The sequence below is a fragment of the Anopheles gambiae genome, chromosome X, assembly GCF_943734735.2.
Source record: "Anopheles gambiae chromosome X, idAnoGambNW_F1_1, whole genome shotgun sequence".
NCBI lineage: Eukaryota > Metazoa > Arthropoda > Insecta > Diptera > Culicidae > Anopheles > Anopheles gambiae.
In genome coordinates, this window is record NC_064600.1 from 13,469,654 (window position 1) to 13,491,447 (window position 21,794).

The following is a 21,794-nucleotide window of genomic DNA, read 5'->3' on the forward strand; positions in this document are numbered from 1 at the left end:
CCTGTAACATAGTACGTGATGAGATTATGAAGGACACACGCATTTCGGTACGGAAAATCCCACGGACCGAGTTTATTGAATCCAATTAATATTGCAATAAACTTCCATTAATTTTGCGCTGCTCTATATGCCTGCCCACCCACTGCCACTAGCAGTAGTTGCCTTTTTGCTATTACACACTACATTCGGCAAACTGCTTCCCTACCACTGGAAGCACACACACACGCATGACGAACTGCGAAGAAAATGGGACGAGCGATTCACGGGGCACGGGGCGAAACCGTTCTAATGCGCATCCTAATCCCAGCCTACCTACACCACGGCTAGCGCCAAGCGAGCCCAGCACAGCAGCAGGAGCTTAGCATTGCGGCAATTTGTTTGACTTGGTACGGAAAGCGCAGCTTCTCCTGCTTCTGCAATCCCTCGCGCTCAATCTTGCCACCCGGGATTAAGGCAAATCGGAAACGGGAAAGCGGTGTGCAGCAAAATTAGCTAAATTTGTCATCATTATCGTTCGGTACGCAGTTGGGTAAGGAAAAAGCCACACAAAAACAGGAACGCACGCGTGTTGTTTTAGCTTTTTTATACGTTTAATAGTATCACGATTTTATAATATATATAATATATACTTTTGTTTAGTGTATTATACATAGTTCCATAATAAATTGCCTAATTTTTTGTTTCACATTCAATCCCCCGGGCTTCCCTCATCTTGTTTGCCATTTATCTGGTTTAATTCTTTGTTTATTTTTCGGCATTTTCCCCCTTTCATGCTTTTTCTCCTTTCTTTACAAGCCTTCTTAGTCGATTCGTTTGCCTCTGGATTCGGCAAACCTTTTACACATCGTGTGCGTGTTCGTTTCGTGCTTTCACCGCTCACTATTTGATTAAACATGGGCCATTAAGTTTTTTAGACATTTGTTTTTTTTTTTTCAATCATTGTTTTTGTTTTTCGTATTTTATTTCAACACTTTCTCCACCATCTTGCGCACTTCGTATTTGCTTCATTATAGCAGAGTCTTTCGTTTTCAGTTTTTTTTTCTTCTCCAAAATGTATCCCTTTCCCCACTCGGCAATTTCATTTCCACACTGAGCACTCCGCACTGTACCGCTTCAGTAGAGAGTTTGCTTGTTTATTCGTAATTTTGTTACCAAAAAGTATTGGGGTGTGGGGTGTGTGTCAACCGGAAAGAAAAATTAAGTAACATCCAACAAGTGGGGACTCAATGGAAGAAAAATTATCAAAAACAAGATGAAAATTACGTGTAACACTAGCTGCTCGACAAGCAACGAAAGGAAGTTATCGAGGAAATCCTGATCACGGCACCATTTCTGTTCGTAGATTCTGCTAGTACTGGCGACGAACACAGCACGCGCACCGCTTGGACGTTGTACTGGTATGTGTGTATCAGTCACAATGTAATGATTTTCTCATGGCAATTTCTCCCCCATTTCGCCCCACACCCCCTCTCTCCCACCGCCAGTTGGCCAGCATTCGTTGCAAATCAATTTCATAACAAACAATTCGTTTAATCGTAACATATAGCCTAATATTTACAAGAGCTAGAGACGCGACCAGCCAGCCAGCGCTTTGGAGGGAGGCATAGGAAAACGGAAAAGTCTTGCCGTGCAGAAAATCGATACCTTAACTAAAGCCTCGACCCACGTTACTCATTAGTCAACAAGAAGGAGTTCAAATTCATACTTTCTTTTTTTTTCCTTTTTTGAGTAAATAAACGAAACAAAAAAAATGACATAAATTCAAACAATAGAAAGTACAGCGCTGAAGCAAACAAAACCCTCGTCCAGCTTCGGCTCCGATGATTCCGAGACTACTTACTACTATTACCACGCGTTACCTGCATACTTTCGAGCTTTTCCTTTTTTCCCCCGAATCGGCAAATGGAACTATTGTGGAGTTTGGCACAAATTCACCCTACTAACTTAGTGATGGCTGCCGATCGTTGGTAATAGGAGCTTTTTTAGAAGAAACCAGAAAGCCACCGAAGGGAGAGTAGATTAAGAGAACATGTGTGAGTGTATGCATGTGGTTGGAGTACTCATTACGTTGTAGATAAATGGAATTTTGGCTGGAAGCTTGAAATCTTATTTGTTTCCTAGTAAGAAAATGAAATTATTAGAATACTTCGGCCATGTAAGACATAACCAATGTAACGAGCCTATTTTGATGTCAACGGAAGGTAGGAGCTTCTTGAACATTATTCAAGACGTCATATACCAAATCGCATACATTTCACAAAAACTATGAAACACAACTTAAACAACTGAAAACTTACTTATTCTACCATCCACACAGCTCATTTCATCTCACTCTCTTTCATTCTCTTTCTCTCCCTTCTTCAACTCCTTCAACCTCACTGTGCGCTCTTACGTTAAGGAACCATCATTTAGCTGGCCGTGCTGAGGGCCGCCTTGATATGGGCCGGCGTACCGAACGGCGACGGCCCGCCAGCAAGTGCGGCGGACAGGCTGCTGCTGTTGTTGTTGTGATCGCCACCACCACCACCACCGCCAACCCCGGGTCCACCTCCAGCCCCGCCACCACCTCCTCCACCGCCCGCTCCAGCACCACCTGCTCCCGCGTTGCGCTGACCGACCAGCCCCATCAGATTCCCATTGGCCGGCCCGTTCTGCTGTGGCGATGGCATACCTCCTCCTCCACCTCCTCCTCCGCCACCCACCATGCCCTGTCCTTGCATCGGTGGTCCACCATTACCGCCACCAGCACCACCGCCGCCGCCACCACCACCGTGGCCATTTTGCATTACAGGACCGCCGCCGCCGCCCTGCGAGATCTGCCGCTTCAGCATCGGATGGTTCGCCATCGACGCGAACACTAGCCGCTCCTCGTAGTCGTACTCGCACAGGATCTTATTCTCGCACAGGTAGAACTTGTCGCCGACGCAGAACCTGCCGGTGTGGTTTTGGGGAGAAGAAAAAAAAAACAGAATTGACAATCAGTCGAAACGGACGTTAACATCACAAGCAGGTCGGGGTAGGACACAGGCAACCGTTCAAATATAATGAGCGCTACGCGAATGGTTTGAATGTGTGTGTGTGTATGTGTTTGTGTCATATGGATTTCCGCGTTTTGGCAGCTGCGAGTGGTAGCAGAGAGAGAGAGAGAAGGAGAGTCGTTGTGGGAACGTGCCGTGGAAGGGTGGGGATGTAATTAATTCAATCACGGCAACCCTTTTCCCAAAAACGAGTCGTGACATGGTGACAAAACGATCACACCCGGTGTAGCTAATTTCAGCTGCATGCAGAGCACAGCTTGCAACATCAACTGCAATTGCCCTCGCCCACCTCTCCCCCTGCCGGAGCAGCTATTTAAACAGAACAAAGCGGAAGGGGGGGGGAATCATCATCATCGCACCGGTCGCAGGACACAGGATGCGCCTGCATGTGAGATAAGGTAAAATCGAACGTCCAACGATACCCACAATGCGCACTGGGGAGGGAGGGGAGTTTTGTCACCCGAAAATTTGTGTGTCACCCATCCCCCCACGCCGGTGGTGCTCATGGCGCTCTCCCTGTTGGTGATGGGCCCATCGCTCTCTACATAATGCACTACACTCAGTGATGGGTAAGGTTAGCAAAAAAGTCCGGAGTCAACTCCGATCCGACTCCGATAAATTCGGAATCGACTCCGGAAGGTAGGTCCGCCCTGCATTATCCGGAGTCGTCCAGAGTCGTCCGGAGCTGGAGTCGGAATATGACTAATAACAATCGGAGTCGGATCAGAGTCGTGGGTGCGCTCCGGAGAGTACATCACTACACTACACACACACACACAGCATTTGTGTGTGGCCCCAACATTCATCTCCATGCGAGGGGTAATGTCCCTGTTTTGTAAGGTTATCTTTTTTGCAGGAAGCGGTTGGAAAACCGCAAAATTCATACCGGAATTGTGGCGCTGGCTGAACGGGATAAAAGAGGGGGTCAAACTCAACCACCAAACAAACTGCCACAACTATCTGGCACTGCACACTTTTGCTCTCATCCCTCTTCCCTCGCTCTCTCTCTCTGTCACTCACACCCACAGAGCGTAAATTTATATGTCGAGGATTATAAATCAAATTAAAATAATATTATATGGTAGAATAATTTTCAACATTGTGTCCCTTTTGCGCCCGAGATTCCGCACGAGGGGGCCACCTGAAAGTCATTACTGGCGTAGGATGCAAAAAGGGCCGGGGGGAAGGGGTTGGGAGTGCCAGTAAGAAGTGAAATAAATACCAACAATTCCCCCTTCTCCAATGTCTCCTTCTCTCTCTCTCACACTCCCTTGCTGATTGGATCATTTTTGGTGGGCAGATTGGCCAAACGTGGCGTGGAAGCGAAGTTGTGTTGTGCGACATTGATTCTGGCAGCTCTGCCTCCCTCTCCCATACACTTCGGCATTGTGTGTGTGTGTAAGTGTGTGTCTGTTTATGCTCGAGAGGAAAGGGCTGACACGATGCGGAGCATTTCGAGCAGTTTAGCTGCACTTGACACCGACGACGAACCGAGAGTGCGTGCGTTCGCGCTCGATGTTCGAAAAACGGAATGAAATGTGACGCTCATTTTCCACACACCCACACAAACACAGCTTAAGCCTCCCGCTGCAAACCCTTCCACGACCCGGGCGGAAGTGGAGATCATGGGCACAAACAATAAATGCTCAAGTGTAATTATGAAGACAATCGTAATAATTTCCCTCGCCGCGCCGGTGCCCTGTGAGCCTGTCGGTGACAGTGATGCCTGCCGCCTGGACCGCCGCCGGATGCTCGAATTTGACAGCGATGCTGACGGTTTGCCGCCACTCGGCGGCATACCCCACCACACCCCCCTGCCATGCTGGACACAATGATAATGATGAATTTGATCTGGCCCCGTGGGCGAGGATGGTAGTGGATGCCCGGAAAGGGATTTTATTCAAATTGCATTACATTAGGCGATGGTGCCCGTTTGGCAGTGGCCGTGGTTTTTCAATCCATCTTTTCCGAGCGGGGAAGGGGAAATGAGGATGGAAACGGATGGACACACACAGAAGAAAAGTGGCATCATAAATCAAGCGATGTTTAGTAAATAGTTTTTCCCGCGGTAGCGGAGGGAGTATGAAACGCAGGGTTTAGGGCATTGTGTCCTTTTTGTGGTTCTCTCTCTTTCTCTCTTTCTCTCTCCGGCGCGCTCTAATCAGTATTCCGGTTTTGTTGTGCGTCAAAAACTTTGCTGCACGGTCCATGTGGAAGCCGCACTCGGGGCGGGACGGGAGGGAGGGGACATAATTTCATTTTTCTGCTCCAACAACCTGCCCGTCCCGCCGCACACGCTTCGCACGGGTTTCGGGAGTTTCGAATCAAACCGACATTTTGACCACGAGTGTGCTCCAGAGTGATCGGCGAGGCATGGCTGAGGATGATTAATCATTTCTCACACCGTCCTCACCGTACTCCGGTTTTGAATATAACTTTCCCCAGTTAGGGGAAGGGGAAAAAAGGGGTTGAAAGGGACCGGACCGGAGAACCATATGCGACCGGATCGAGAGCCCTTTTTCCTGACCGGTTGCTGATTTCCCCCGCGGCCCATTCGAAACGGTTCCAGTACCAGAACCAAGCGGGCAGAAGGCGAATGAAAGGGTAGGCCAGAGCGAGACTATTGCTAACCGAACTGTCCGGAGGCTACTGTCAGGAAGTGGGAGAACTTGTAGGAGAAAGGAGGAGTACCTCATAAAGAATGAAAAAAAAAACGAACAATTTCTCTCCAATGTCCACGAAAACAATACATACCGATGGTTACACTGCTGACAGGCGAAGCACTCCAGATGGTAGACGTTGTTCCGGGCACGCATCACCATCTCAAACGCCGGAATTACCTTGTTGCACGCAGCACAGAAGCCCGTGTTGCCGAACAGTCTGCGAAATAAAGACGTTCGCTCGTTAAGTACACGCCGCTCAACTAATGGCCGTCGAATTAGCTCGAAGACTGCCATAAGACTGCACACCCATCAGCAACTTACCGCAGGTAGTCACGCTTGCACAGCATCAGGTTACCCTTGGTGTAGAGCGTGGAGCCCACCTCGCCGAGCCGGCAGTCGCAGCAGCCACACTTGAGGCAATCCTCGTGCCACAGCAGATCGAGTGCACGGAGCAGGAACCGATCCTGGATGTGCTTGCCACACCCCGCACAGAGCTGCTGCTGAGGGTGGGGTGGTCCACCACCACCACCGCCGCCACCTACCGGTCCGCCACCCACGACGGATTGGTTGGATTGTTGCTGAGACTGCGGCTGCTGGGACTGTTGTTGTTGTTGTTGTTGTTGCTGCTGCTGCTGGGGACCGGTTGGGACGAGTCCACCGAGTGACATGCTGCCGGTATTACCACCACCTCCACCCATACCAGCCGCAGCCGAGGGAAGCTCCGGCTTCGTGACGTCCATCGTCATCATCTGCAAAGATACGGGAAGAGGGGATATTAGTTGGACACTCGGAATCTTCGCACGGGCTGGTAGGTTTTTAGGATCTATGCTGTAGTTTACTTCAGGGCAGAGATGTTATCATCCAGACATTGCTATTGTGAAGAAAAACTATGCCCAACAGTTTTTATCGGACATTACAGTTGATAAAGTACCTGTCCCAACACCTCTTCAATCGACCACGGACTGAACAGCGCAGAGGAAAACATTTCAAACCTTTCGATAGACATCCCACAGTAAAAGAAGTGTTAACAGGTAGATATGTTGCCAGTACAATGCTAAGGAACTGCCCTTCATAACGTGTACCACGAAACAAGAGACCACACTGCCTGGGTCATAAAACACACAAACGATTCTCCCGCAACAGCATCCATGTTCGCCTTTTACGAGCGTGCGAACTTTTCCAATCACCCTAATGGAGTGGAATGGCCGGAAGTTCCTTCTACAAGCACTGTCTTCCGAATGTCTTTTACAGGTGCAGCATCTGAGCTCACCTGGATGATAAGAACGTGCCGATCAGCGCGGCTGCTGATGCAATTTGCGCCAATGAAAGTAGAACGGGTTGAAGTGGAAACGAAAATCGCATATCTTTAAACTTTTTCCTGCAGAATTTCACATTTTGTCCCCTCCTCTACGTCCCTCATCCCTTGCTGGTATAGCATTTTAATCTTTTAATTAACTTCAACGGGACCTCCAAAACGCCCACACCGAGTGAATGGGACCGGCACTCTCGGCAAACTCCAATAAATCTTGCACCGCCACCGGACGCGACGGCCGCTCGGACACGGTGTTTTCGTCCACTCGGTAAAGTTCTGTTCCGCCCAGGCAAACCAGTTTCAAAATCACCCACGTCCACTCGTTCGCGAAAAACTGATGGCGGGGTTAGGAGGGAGTGTGCGGGTATAGAAACAACACGTTCGAAAATATGTTTTCCCTCAGACGAGTAGAACAGCAACAAAACAACATAAAAGCTCAAAACAGCGGGTAAAACTTATTCACCGACGATCGAAACATTTGCCGTCGACGGCTTCCTTCGCACAGTTTAGTACACCCCCACTCTGGTGTGATGTTAATGGAATTGCAATGCGAACAGCACTCACACCATAGCCCGAGCAGGAGGCAAACGTCATTGCAGAAAGGAACAAATGCAAGAAGTTACTCTATACCAACAAACGAAGCGTCAATTGCACCAAAGCAAAAAGTTGGTTACCAGGAATTCCGCTGTTGGAAAAACTGCACTCAGCATCAACAAAACAATGGAAATGGAGAAAGAGAGAAAAAACAACGAATGGCTAAACAAACAAAAAAGTATGAGGGAAGCCTGACTCCGCGCGTTCAAGAGTTTTCAAGTTGTTAATGAGGAATTCCGTTCAATGTGTCACGTTTTGCAGAAGGGGGTTTCAAACTTACTACACAACGTCCCAATAACAACAGACATGTAATATCTGAACTCAGATTGGACGTAGGCGTTTCAAAAAACATATTTTTTTTAATTCATATAAGTTGGATTAAAACAAAAAAGGTACTACAAAATATGAAATACAATATGATAAAGTTGATAAAAAATTTAAAATCGATAGTCCCTTCTTTTGTGTTCTTTCTCTGATTCCAAAAACTGGCAACAGGATGCAAATTAATTATTTGAAGTATCATATTCATAAATTATTTGACCAGCAATTTAATTCTATGCCAAAACTATGCACAAATATTTATGTATTTCTTTCTCCTCCTTCGGGACATCAAATGAATGAACTGCTGGAACATTTTCCACGGTAACAGGATTTAAATGTTTAGAATTTTCACTAAGAAATACTTTAAATAGCATAACATGCATTTGTGGATGTTTTAGGTACATCTTTCCTTTAATGCACTCACCGTCACCCAGTGAGAAAAACTGATGCACTAGGCGTAATTACCGCAATACGGCTTCGTTGTATTTTCTTTTTTTTTATTATTCTTGCTCCCTTTGGTATGAGGTTGAAAGCGAAAGAACTCCTCCAACTGCATTCTTTCATTCTCGCCCCCTCCCCCACCCAACTCGGCTTGTCAGGTGAAAAAAATGGAAAGATTTAGTGGCCGTTTGTACGCGGAAAATGTTTGCACCTTCACCGCCCATCGGCGGGCCGAAATGTCACAGCAAAGTAACGAGTAAAGTGTGCAAAGCACACAAAACGCAACGGGAAACGCTGGCCACGCCGAAAGTAAACAAGGGAAGGGAAGTTTTTACAGAAGGAGTAAACCTGTAAAAAAAAAAAACAAGGAATGCCTGCTATATCGTTTCCGTGGCACTAGCTACGAGAAGATTGTTTGTACTGCTTTACCCTCCCCCATAATTTTCGCCTCGTGAATTTTCGCTTGGCGTATGTTTCTATTTTTTTCCTTACTTTTTTATTTGCCTCATTCATTGCTGCTTAATTTTGTGCTCAATTGCTTCTGGTGGCGCGTGCCTGCCTCAGCATCACGTTGTTGATGGAGCGATGTTAAGCCGGCTGCAACGCTTCTTGTTTCATGATTTTGGTGTGTGTTTATTCTTTCTGTTGGTTAGTTTCTATTTATTTATTTCACCGCTAGCTCGCTAGCACCGCTGTTTATATTTTGTTGTAAAGCCGCCGTCAGTAATCGGAGAAAATGGTTTGCATTAACACATAATAATAAATAACCTGCCAATGGTGCCAAGTAAAGGCGAACAAGTATGCTGATAACTTTCGAGGTAGATGAACACGAGCCCTTTAAGCAAAAATTTGCAGCTTTTGCATGTTGTGTTGTTTTGGTTTTCTTACATTACACAGTTAGCATGCCTTCCCCGCCATTACCTATACGGGACTGAGGGTTTTTGCAAAGCTAACCGTATCTTAGTACTAATGTTATATTTTTTCCAATCTCATTTCCAATGTTTTCTCAGACATAAAGTCTAACAGATTTTTTTAGGAATTTAGGCATTTGACAATTGTCACAATTGATGTGTAAGTAGGAATGAAAACTAGTTAAAACGATGTTTACTACGCAATAAAAAAAATTACGTACTATTTTCAAACAGAAAACTGGAACGTGCTGAAAATCCAATTAGAGGTGCAATAATTATTTGTACACGATTACCTAAACGTAATGTGGTGGAACAAACCTGTCAATTGAGTAAAGACAAAAAAAAATCAGTTGATGAATATGAACTAAAACCATCGCAAGCGATAGTTGTTGTATTTTTTGATAGCGATAGCGCAGTATATTTTAAGACAGAACGCTGAGCATGCAGCCTGCCAGAGGAACAATATTCATCATCCGGATAGTATCCATTGACAGCTTTGTACTGCCATATTGGATTTCAACCTTTGTTTCCAAGCAAAGAAATTTTTACAATAATTTTGTTTTCGTTCGGGCTTTTGTGTTGTTTCCTTTTTTTAATCTGTGGCTTTTGGCGTATGGTTTTCTATCGAGTGTTTGATTTCAGCGAACTTGATTTCAGTCGTCAAGTGTCAAACTCCATACAATACAGCAGACAAGCGCCGTAATACCATTATTGGATTGAAAAAATCGATCGACAATTTTTCAATATCTATAAAATACGTAACGCATCATCACAAGGAGTACAACTTATAAGATAGGTGATAACCGCGGCATTTGTCCGCTAACAGGAGCAAGGAGCAGTGCTGCAAAATGTCACTGTCAATGTCATAAAAAAAATCCATATCAGCGTCACGTACTCAATTGTGATAATCAGAGGTGATACTCAAAACTCGATTGGTGTGACCAATACATGCTCATGACATGTTTGCGACCATCGCTTGGTCAGTCACTATATCACGACTTTTTTTGCTGTGATCAAGTTTGCAAAATGTCACTGACCTAGTCATGACAAATTACGGCTGAAACAAAATCATGTCAGCGTCACGAGCTCTACTGTAATAATCAGAGGCGAGCCTCAAAGAGTTGGTGCGACCATCACATGCTTGGTGACATTGTGTGCAACCAACTCTTGGCCAATCACTTAGTCGCGACATTTTCAGTCGGTGATCATCGCGATGATCATGGGAGATATGCGGTGCGTGCGAGTGGTTTCAAGAAACAAAATGAGCATGTTTTCTCGCTCTGTTTGACCCGACAGATAATCAAAATAGATAGAGGGAGAAAGCATGCTCATTTTGTTGATAGAGCCCATGCGCCAAGTATATTCCAAGAATTTCGTGATTATCGCCGACAAAAATGTCGTGACCAAGTGAGTGACCAAAAGACCAGAAAAAAACATGATAATGCTTGCGCCGGCATTAAGCTAAGCTTGTCAGTCAGAGTATCGCGTTGGAATCAAGAATTCACATGTCGTGTTCAGCGTGTCTTGACGCACTTTTATTGACTATCAGCAATAAGCATCAAGCTACCACGTATATGTTCATTGTTTTCGTTGGCGAAAATCTCGTGATACTCATGACATTTTGCAGCACTGGCAAGGAGATGTTCATACTTTGCATTCAGTTACGTAATGCATAGATGTCCCCTTCACTACTATAAATGCTCTTAAAAAAAACAAACACACATTTTATAACTTATTGTCCTCGCAGATTTGTGTACAACGTTCACTATGTTTCGAATTGCAGCAAAAACGGGCAAAAAACACACAACCTCACCCGTAACACGAATCCATTGATTAAATAACGTGCTCTCCGTATCCCTTCGAAAGTTGAAACAAAAAGGCAACATGATGAATTGATGGACAGCGCCGTTTCACAGTTGGTACCTCCGCTGTACTGGCTTGTTGCCGTTGCGCTTTTTTTCAGCTCCACCACCACCCCCTCCCGCACAAAGAATCCAGTCAGGCATCGAATGGGCAGTCCACGGTCGAGAGCTCCCCTCGACTCGTTTTTAATAATTATTTTAATTGCAACTGTCGCAAATCGTCACGGTGCGCAATTTTCCCACATCTGTTGCACACGGGGGAGAAACTGCCGCCACTTTTCACCCGCTGCACCCCCTGCCGAAATGACACATAACGGGCGAGAATTTGCTTGGGCCAGAGCATGCGGGCACCGGGTTTCACATTTCACCATGCAACACGCACAGAACCGAACAAACGGTGTGCGGTGGCGGCGAATATTAAAACATCATCAGCAAAATCAGACTTCCCCCAAAAACAGTATCAAACCCAACACTACCGTTAGCTTGCGAAGTGGGGAAGAGATCGGGGTGTCGCAAAGGGGTGTTATTCGAGATTTTCCACCCGGAATGCAAACACCACTACACCCGAGAGCCGACGGTCCTTCCGACGGACCGGCGATGGATCAAAACATACTTCTGGTTTTGTTGATTTTGCCTTTCCCCGTTGTGTTTTTTTCTTCTTCTTTCGCTTCTGTTCTATTTTTCCCGCCGGGTTGTTGACTTACCCTTGCTACGTTGCTCCAAGTCTCCAAACACATTCAGTGTGTGGTCACCGAAACCAGGAGTTAGAAGCGACAAACAAGATACAGCAGCAGCAGCAGCAGGACACGAGCAAAGACACGAGGTGTTTGATTCAATTATATCCTTGCACCGTCTGTCTGTACGATGCCGGCGACCCTCGGAGCGGCCTACCACAAAACCGGCAATCGTTAACATTCTCATCAGCCACTCATCAAGCGTCATCTTTGGTTAGGACGGCCAGGCCAAAAAAAAAATAATACTGCAACCATGTTTCACGTACGTGCAGCAGCGCTGGCAGGTTAGCGATTCGCTAGCCTCCACGATTCCCGCACTGTGTGTGTGTGATTTACGAAATGAACCCAAAAGCGTGATCCCTTCGCTCTGAGCTGCCACCACATGCGGGGAGTGTTACGGGTTGTTGTAGCTACTCACACCCATAAAACAGTGTCGTGTGCTCTACATGGGAAAGTGAAAGAAAATTGACCACGGCAAGGCAAGTGGCGTGCGGCACACAGTTGGTGGCAGCAATGTGGGGCCGCCAGAGCGTTGACATGTCCAATTCAATTTCGTACTGCTGCGCAATGTTCAGTGTCCTGATATTGGTTGCAAAAATTGGGAAAATCCGACGCTTTGCACTGTTTCCGGCAAATCGAGCTCAGCTGGCTGGAGTGGCTTCATTTTTTTTCACTAGCCCTGCTCTGTCCTCCGGCTGGACAGTATCAATTAGTGAGCTGTTTTTCCGGGTGGTAATTATTTGCCTCGTTCCGTTTTATCGAACTCGATGTGCCACCATTGTGCGAGGTTGTCGGACAAGCAGTGCAAAAATAATCTCTTTAAAATGTGGCATGTGGCGGATACCAGTTTCCTTTTCCTTCATGCCAAGCCCACACACACACACACACGTGGCATACCGACACTGAATATCTTGGTAGACATCCTTTTCCATAGTACACACACACACATTCATATAAATCAATCGGACGGCTGGCTGGATGAATTAATGATTGAAAACCACCGTCGGGCTCAATATTTGATGAGGCGTCGATTTTGGTCCTTCGAACCGGATCCGGTTACATACGCTACCCGGGCAAAGATTTGGTGTGCGGACCAGTTGAAAATTGGAAAATTGGCTCGGCAACCTTTCTGTGTATGCGCTTCGAAATCCTCGCTTCGTCCTTTATTTAACCCCACGGGATGGGAGAAGAAAGAGACTTCAGGAGAAAGGGATGAGTAAAGATTGCTTCCCTTACCCATAAAAAGAAGGGGGGTTAGTGCAAAGAAAGTGAAACTATGTCTTTCACCTCCACACACACACACACACACACAATTGGCTGCAAGGCATTCGGGATTAGCACACAACGCGTAACATGAACACTAACCTTCGGTTGCAGCGACATGCCAAGACATACCAACCAGCACACCACCCCATGGCAACATCTAGAGCAGCTCCAATCCAAGGAGAAAGCGAGTACATTCTTCGGATGTCTCCGGCAAACTCGAATTACTCTGCCCCTTCCAACTCACCTCCCAACCCCCCGCCAGGCAGCAGTAAACCACTTAATATAAAGGTAAACATAGACATTTTGGAGCAGTGGGCGAAAACTTTTGGCTCGATGGAAAATTCCATCTTTGAACTGGCACTGCCTGCACACATTCTTTCGCTCAAATCCTACATGCGTCGGACGTTCTGCTCCCGCTCCACCCCCGAGTAGTGGTGCCTCTCGCCCTCGCTACCTTGGCTTGTCGACCCCTTTAGATGTGGTTAATTTATTTTGATCTTGCCATCCGCTGCCAGGCAATGATCAGAGAATATCCGACGAAACTTTGATCGATCTCTCCTCAAGCCCTCGAGCCACCAAAAAGGCTCATCAATAGTAGAGACACTTTAAAACCCATCGCACAATCGATTGAATTTTGCTCGCTCGAATGAAGCTGTGCGTCCGAAATTCATCTAAGTGCATTGTACGTTCTACTCTACCTTGGGGGTGGGTGTCTGGGATTGAGTTCAAGAGAGTCCAAGGAAATAAAAAACTAACTAAGACATGAACAACTTATCTCAGTCCAAAGTGTATTTCCTCGAGCTCTTGTGCGTTATCCCTAATAAAGTATGCATAATTCGCAACAGAAACGTCATAAATCACGACCCAGGGAAAGATTCCTGGGTGGGGTGGGCAAAAATTACGAATGAAACAATCTACCTTCTGCGTGGGATTTGCCCCACACCCGTCCATAACTTAAGCCGAAGCCAGAGGGGTTTTTTTTTTTGGTTCATCTAGCCAACGTCTTGTGCCAAATTCTTCCCCGAAAGACTGGTAGAAGAAGCAACAGCAGCAACAACATACAAACAAAATCACATCGAAGCAAAGAAAAGCAACAGGAAAATGCGCGAACCACTGTGACACAGGCGGAGCAATTTGTTTGTTCATAATTTTTCCATCTTCAACTCCAACCGCCAGCCAATGGCGTGCGGCGAGCCGGCAAGTGACCGTGGGAGAGTCCGGGAAGCAGAAAAAGGGAAAGCGAACAGGCGAGGCCAGAGTGGCAGTAGGACGGGCCGGAAAAGTCCGCATCCACGAGTGGGAATAATTTATAAAGAGATTATGATAATTTCCTTCTTCCAAAGGCGCCCGTAACGCTATGCGAAGAACTTGCAATCGCCGGGGAAAATCGGACGTACACCGAAGCCGGCTGACCAAGCCGTTGGACGTGATTTTAGCAGGACGGGCAAATTGGTTGGAAAGAGCATTTCTGTGCCGGAGTAGGCAGTGAATATCGAAAGAACGCTTCAGTCGAACCAAACAAAAAAAAAGTCAACAACATCCCTCCGAGTCACATTATCGTACCACGGCTTGCAATTAAATGATGATAAAGCCAACGGGGGGTGAACCAAAAAAAATGCGCTGCGGGCGAGAAAGTTGCGCTCTTGCGGCACAGTCTCCCCAAACAAACAGATAATGGGCTTGGTAAATACTGTGGGAAGGAAACATTATCGAAGGATAGAGCAAACTGAGGAGCGAGCGCGACCGGAGGATTCATAAACGGCGATAGGCGGGAGGCGGAAAGCAAATTAAGCATTAAATTTGTTTACCGATTCGGGGAAGCGGGCACAGGAAAGCTGATTCCTGTCTGTCTGTCTTAGCTGCGCTTTCGCACCGGCTCCGTCCACAACCCTGCCCAACATCCGTGCTCTGTTTGACACGCTGTTCTGTTCCCGGCCCAATTCCTTCTGTTTGTGTTTCCCTGGTCTGATGATCCTTTAGCAGAGAAAGGTACCAATAAAGCATTGCACGCACTGTGGATGAATGAAACTGTTTGATTACTTAGGATTGTTGGTATCTCCATCATTCACAATGATGTCTTTACAAAGGTCCTTGTTTTGTTGGAATGTTTTTTTGTTGTGTGCGATATGTTGTCTTGCGATCTGCCAATGGAGGACTGCGATAAGATTTCAGGTCCTTTTTTAGGGTAAACATTGTTATCATATGGATCTTATGGAATGATTTGGCACGATCAAGTCTCGCCTTATGAATATCTCTCTTTTATCTCTTCGTCGTATATACCTGCTTGGTTATCATTGCTTACATTCAAAGACCCATTGATGATACCAAAGCTTCTTATCTATTAAAGAAATGTCTTTTGCGGTCTTAATCACGAAATAAATGTGCATTGTATACGGGATGGGTTTGAAATTATTGTAGTTATTTTTGATTCACTACAACATCAATTACAATAGCGAGAAATCAAGCGATGATAGTGGCCAACAGTCTAAAGCAGGGTCCAACGTCTCCAAACTAATGTATGCGAGCTGCATATCAGAACAGAGAACCTATATTGAAGTCTGCAATGACTTTGTGAAGGTTAAAATAAATGCAATGAATATGTTATACAATAAACATTTGGGCCCGTGAACTGAAAATTTTGGAGACCCCTAGTCTAAAGTGTTTTCAAGAATTATGACCCTCCAAAGACCTGCCGAAAATCTACAAATATTTGTCAATGTCACCTCCAAGTACTTAAAAAACTTCCTTCCTCTCTGTGCGTCCCATTACTAACTCATTCTGTATTTGCTGAAGTTATTTGTGTATCTAATCCTTTTAAACTGGATGCCTTTTTGAACCACTATTAATTTTGGAAAGGTCGTATTATTTTGTTTTTTGTTCGGGTATAAGCAAAAAGCCGATGTGTTGTCCATTGAATTATCAAATCCATCCAATCCTGTTCCTTTTGGCCTTCCTGGGCCTATAGAATCCACTAAATTAATAATATTGGGCTGTCTTAAGAACATCTTGTTCCAATGTGGCGAAATAGTCAAGAAATATATTCAAATTCAATGAAAAATTTGTAGATATACAGCACATCAAGCGATTATGAATTAGAATGCAAGACTCATTTATAAATTTTGAAAAGAAAATATAATAGTAAACTAAAAGTGTAAACTAAACATAAAGTGTAAGTAAAACTTTCATAGTTTACAAAAATTGACAATAAATTTCTAGCGCAGTTTTTACACACAAAAAAATGTACTTGTAAAGTAATGAGTTTTGAGCATTCCTGGACAGGTAAAGCGGCGTCCTTGGCTCATTTGCTCTTGGAGTAGGATAGCGGTGGATGTCGGTTCCTCTAACAATCTGCTCTCCAAGATATCTAGGGGATATACCATGTAGGATTTTGTAAATAAAAAGCATAGTCTGCTACACAACTCTTTGCTTGACTGACATCCCATGTAGTATGTCAAGCGTAATAGCAGATGAAGTGTATCTACCAAGACCCAAAACTAATCTCATAACTCTATTTTATATACGCTGTAATCTTTGAAATTGGGTTTGATTCCCTAGAAACAGTGGCACAAAAATCAAAATGTGGTGAAATCAAAGATTTGTATGATTGAACTTTCGCAACAAAAAAAATTGAGATCTTTGTTTAACCTACTGATGACCCCAACTTTCTTGGCCACCTTTGCTATGACGTTGTCCATGTGAGGACTAAAAGTAAGTTTATCATCAATAATTATTCCTAGATATTTAATTTCACAGACTTGTTCTATTTGTTCCTGATTAACACAAATTGAGAGCGGAATTTGCAGTTTTTTATTTGATATCCTCATGGATTTTGTCTTCTTTGCGTTTAAAGTCAAATTTTAGTTAAACTTTTTTTCCCATTCGCATTGTTTTCCTGCAAGAATGATGTATACTGACAACATTGACTCTTGTGGAAATAATTATAATGTTACAAGGTATTTGAGCAGATTTTTGACAACTGTAATTAGAGATTACCAAAACAATACCAAAATCGTGTAATTTGATTGTTTTTTTGTGAAAAAGTAAATTATCAGGACATTCTGTACACCTGGAAATATATACTGTTTTTTTTTGTCACTCTATTAATGTTTCCGGTTAAGGCCGGTCTCGTAGTACAGTCGTCAACTCGTACGACTTAACAACATGCCCGTCATGGGTTCAATCCCCAAACAGACCGTGCCGCCATACGTAGGATTGACTATCCTGCTATGGGGGGGAATCAATTAGTCACTGAAAGCCAAGCCCACAAGTGGGTACAGGCAGGCCTTGACCGACATCGGTTGTTGAGCCAAAGAAAAAAAAAAAAAAAAAAAAAAAAAAAAAAAATTAATGTTTCCAAAACAATTAACAATTTGTTTGGAAAAAACAATAACAATTTGAATATTTTAAATTCTATCTATTAAATTATTCATTTCTTAATATAAACTTAAAATTTTCCAACATACAGTTTCAGTTATTCGGTTAAAATTTGAAAGCAAAAGTAAATTTACTTAGAGTCAAAAATTGATGCCTTAAAGACAAAAACAGATGCGCAATGTTAAAAATTGATACCTTAGAGGCAAAATTATGAGACGCTGTCAAAAATTGGTGCCTTAGAGATAAAAGTAGGTGAGTTAGAGCCTAAATTGAGCGACAACGACTGTCTGTGTATACATTTGAAGTATCTTAAAAACTTCTCATAAAATTTTGTTATTTTACAGTTATTTATTACAGTTATTAACATACCACCCAAACAATTCCTTTGTTGCTTTACAGGGTTTTCCAATTGAGTTTAGACTAGCCGCATACTTTTTTTGAATAGTCGCAATAGATTCTTGACTAGCATCCTCTATTTTTGATTACGAGCAATGGATTATTGACTATGAGCAATTGATTTCAGCAGACCGGTTGCTGGCGCGGAGTGACCAGATTGTTTTTAGAGGTTATCGGTAGGAAATCTAAAGCAAATTCGGTAATTTTCAGTAAAAACAACTTTTTATTCACTCATAAATTTTATTAAATTCCAATTTTATGGTTAAACGATCAATACTTAGAAAAATATTTGATTTTTGGTTAGAAAAACTGAGTTTTAGTGTGCTCAATTGTAAACCGATATTTGATCGAAAATCGATACAACTATAAATGGTCACTCTGAAAAACTTGCTTAATCTAGCTTTTGGTTAGTTTATGCCTGTGGGTTCACTACTGCATATTTCAATTCAGCCGTTAAGTGCTTTTGTGTTGTATTGTGCATTCATAAAATCAAAACAATAGCACCAAAAACCTATCAGATAAAATATATCTTATTTTGTGGATGATATATAGCAGTAAAACAAACGCTTTAAACTAATGTGCGAATGAAATTAAGTATTATCCACAGATTATTATTCAAGTCGATCTGTCACACCGGGTGATATAAACGCGACGCTCTTAGGCTGTCAAGCAGGGACCTGCTGAAATCAATTGCTCCTAGTCAATAATCCATTGATCGTAATCAAAAATAGAGGATGCTAGTCAAGAATCTATTGCGACTATTCAAAAAAAGTATGCGGCTAGTCTAAACTCAATTGGAAAACCCTGTATGGATCCTACACAATAAAGCCAACGATAATCCTGAGTACGCTGGATTCAAACTTGACAATGACAGTTGCATTCTTTACAACGTTAGACAAGAGATGACAATGTCTAATTGAGGGAAATTTAGCGAACACCGATAACTAATTTACAATAACGAATAAGCTATGAAAGCCCTGTAATGGTCATGACAGAGTTTCAGCATGAAACTTCCCCATTGCTTCCATCGGACGTGCAGGCTTGCAACGTCATCAAGCAGGTACTGGCGGTTGCTAAATTTATTCTTGGGCAGCAGATCAGCGACCCACCACCCCGGATAATGGCACCTTACATAAAAGTACTGAGGCAAGAGCTGAGATTCAGTCACATCAAATGATAAAAGTAGCGCACCATAAAACATCACCCGTATCTGTTTGCGTGTCAGTTGACAAAACGCTTAAAATATCTCGCAGAGACGCAGAGACGATGCAACCGCGCAGAAGGTTGCGCGCGATAAGAGCCCAGCAACTCACAGACAGCCTTCTCTCGAGCACTCCTCCGCTCTGCACTCATTGCAACATTCTTACACGCGAACGTATGTACGATATTCAAATTATGATAACTGCATGACACACTTCGGTCGTGCACAGTCCGTTTGCGAAAGTGGTGGTAAAATAAAGAACCCACCACCACCGGAACAGATTCCTCCTTCCTTTCCACCAAATAAAAGCGCATTTCATGCCCAACGACAGTTGCTAGCTAAGTTGGCTTGTTTGTTTGTAGTTGGATTTTGATGTGATATAAATTTCCACCACACACCAGCCGAAGTGGTTGGACGGAAAAAGACGCATAAAAAATACACACACACACACACACACACACCCTGCCATGTTTTGACCGGAACCACCCGGCAGCATTTAACAGCGGTAGGCAAAAAGCAAACACACACACCCTTGGCTCTCGAATTGGCAATTTTCGGTGGCACACGTAAAAATGTACACCCCCCAAAGGCTTGGGCGGTTGAGGGTATGCTGCGATGGTAGCCGCTCCCGGAAGAAGGTTACACAGTTTCCCCTTATTTAATTAGCCCACTGCCGACACAACACAAGCCACTCCATCGGGCACACAAACGAGCGAAGCGCATAAATTTGTCAACCATTCCACAACAAAACCGCCCGGACGGTAAGCGCGTACGACGACGATTGTTTTACGACTGTTGCTTACCTGGGACGCCTTGTTCCGGAGGCTTCGAGCACCCTCGCGCCAGGCCGCGTTAGGTGCCCGGGCGACGAACCGATAATGTGACACGTTTGGCTGCCGGCACGCAACGCTGTCTGGGGGGAGGGCCGCAGAAGATTGGCGCAGCATTTTGAAAGGACCTTTCCCCAGGACATGTGCACTAATCGGGCTCGTTACGGGGCCAAGTCTTAAGCGCCAACGAGACGGGGAGGGCGAAGAGCACTGTGAGAGATCGCACGGATAAATATTTGCCCTTTCGGATATGTAAGTGTGTGTGTGTGTGTGTGTGTGTATGTGTGCGCGTCTTGCAGGTGGAAGAATCCGCTCCCTGCTCGGACGTTCACGGGACTGTGCGGACATAATTGCCGTCGAACACGCGACCGAACCAAACCGCTTGTTTGGAGAGCACGGGAGCCAGAGCTTTGGCAAGCGACGTAAGACCCAGAACCAGCAAGCCATGCCCCCCCCCCCCCCCCCCCCCTTGGTGGAAGGGATACATTCTTCTGCTCGACCATTTCTGCTCCCTCGCTGCAAACGGTGCCAAATTCACCCTCTCGCAAAGCACATCAAAACAGGATAATTGCGATACGCGGCGGGATGGCGAGATGGAGGGTTTCATTTGTGTTTTTCGGTCGCCTTGATGAATTCTGATTGCGCTTTTACTTTGCGGTGGGCTTCAACACACACGCCATCAGCAAGCAGCAAAACGATCCCCACAGTTACGCTTACCATCCTGTGGGTGAATTAAGGATACCTTTTCATTTAGAAACCGTGCGGCCATCACTTTTTTAGTGTGCAGAGGGTGCGCGTGTGTGTGCGGGTGAATTGCTGGAAGACGCCCGCACGCAGCGCTACCCCCAGCGCGAGAGCCAAAGGAGTGCTCGAGGTTACACCATTAAACATTAATTATCCCCCAATACAACGCGCGTGCCGCGAGATGTACCACCGCCAGGGTTTGCCTCCTTTTTTGTGGCCCCCGGGCGAGCATATCGGTTAATCGACGTCCTCTCCTCGCCGTGAGAAATGCGCCCGTACAAGGATCTCCACGCATCCCAGCGGGAGGATTATCATTACCGGATGCTGTTTTCCCCCGCACACAAACACACACACACACGAGGAGCCTCACTAATTGCACTTACATTGCCTTCATTAGCTGCGAAATTCTGGAGGGCGAGCGAGAACGATATGCGATACCATGGGACCATCGCCGACCACAACCGGCTGTGAGGCATGGATGGATTAGACAATTAGGAAAACCTATCCTAGGATACAGACACACACACTCACATACTCACAAAACACACATATCCCTGAATAACTCACATTTGAGGAAGCCTTTTGATCGTTTTTACCTTTGCCTTTGCTGTGAGTGCTAATCTACAATTGATGGAGCACAAGCGAAAAGCGTATCAAATTTTAACGCAACAAATCGAGCCGGCCTCGACGGTGCAGTGGTTAGAGTAAAGGGCACGCTCTACAGTGGCACTAGTTCTAGACGCGATCGGACACAATAACGTTACTGGTAAAAATCGGTAAATATACAAAGAAAAACACATAAATTGACGCTTAAGTATTGTGCCGATTGACGTTTAATGCCGTGTTGTAATTGTGAAAATAGTATTTGTTGTGTAGCTTTAATAAATTAAAACAAAAAAAAACAAAAAAAAAAAGAAAATAATATGCAATCCGAGTAGTTAAGAGTAAGCATGAATCAGTTTGTCCTTCCCTGATCTAGAGGGGGATTAAATTTACTGATACCAAAATCAAAGCTACCATCATTGATAACGAACAGATATTTAAAAGAACAACAGTGTACGCCTGTCATATCCAGAATTATAATCAAAAGATAAAATTCCCCTAATA

The 21,794-nt window shown here is 44.7% G+C and overlaps 1 protein-coding gene across 2 annotated transcripts in view; it reads right to left on the reverse strand.

Moving 5' to 3' along the window:
- Positions 1-568: 568 nt before the first annotated feature.
- The window catches only part of LOC1272320 (uncharacterized), a 28,893-nt gene continuing 7,667 nt past the window's right edge, over positions 569-21,794 (reverse strand). For both annotated transcript variants that reach the window (XM_061650373.1, XM_061650371.1), the window contains exons 3-5: positions 6,023-6,450; positions 5,793-5,918; positions 569-2,931 (exon numbers count right to left, since the gene is read on the reverse strand). In XM_061650373.1, coding sequence (XP_061506357.1) covers positions 2,409-2,931; positions 5,793-5,918; positions 6,023-6,450 — 1,077 coding nt within the window. In that variant the 3' untranslated portion in view covers positions 569-2,408. The remainder of the gene's footprint in view (positions 2,932-5,792; positions 5,919-6,022; positions 6,451-21,794) is intronic.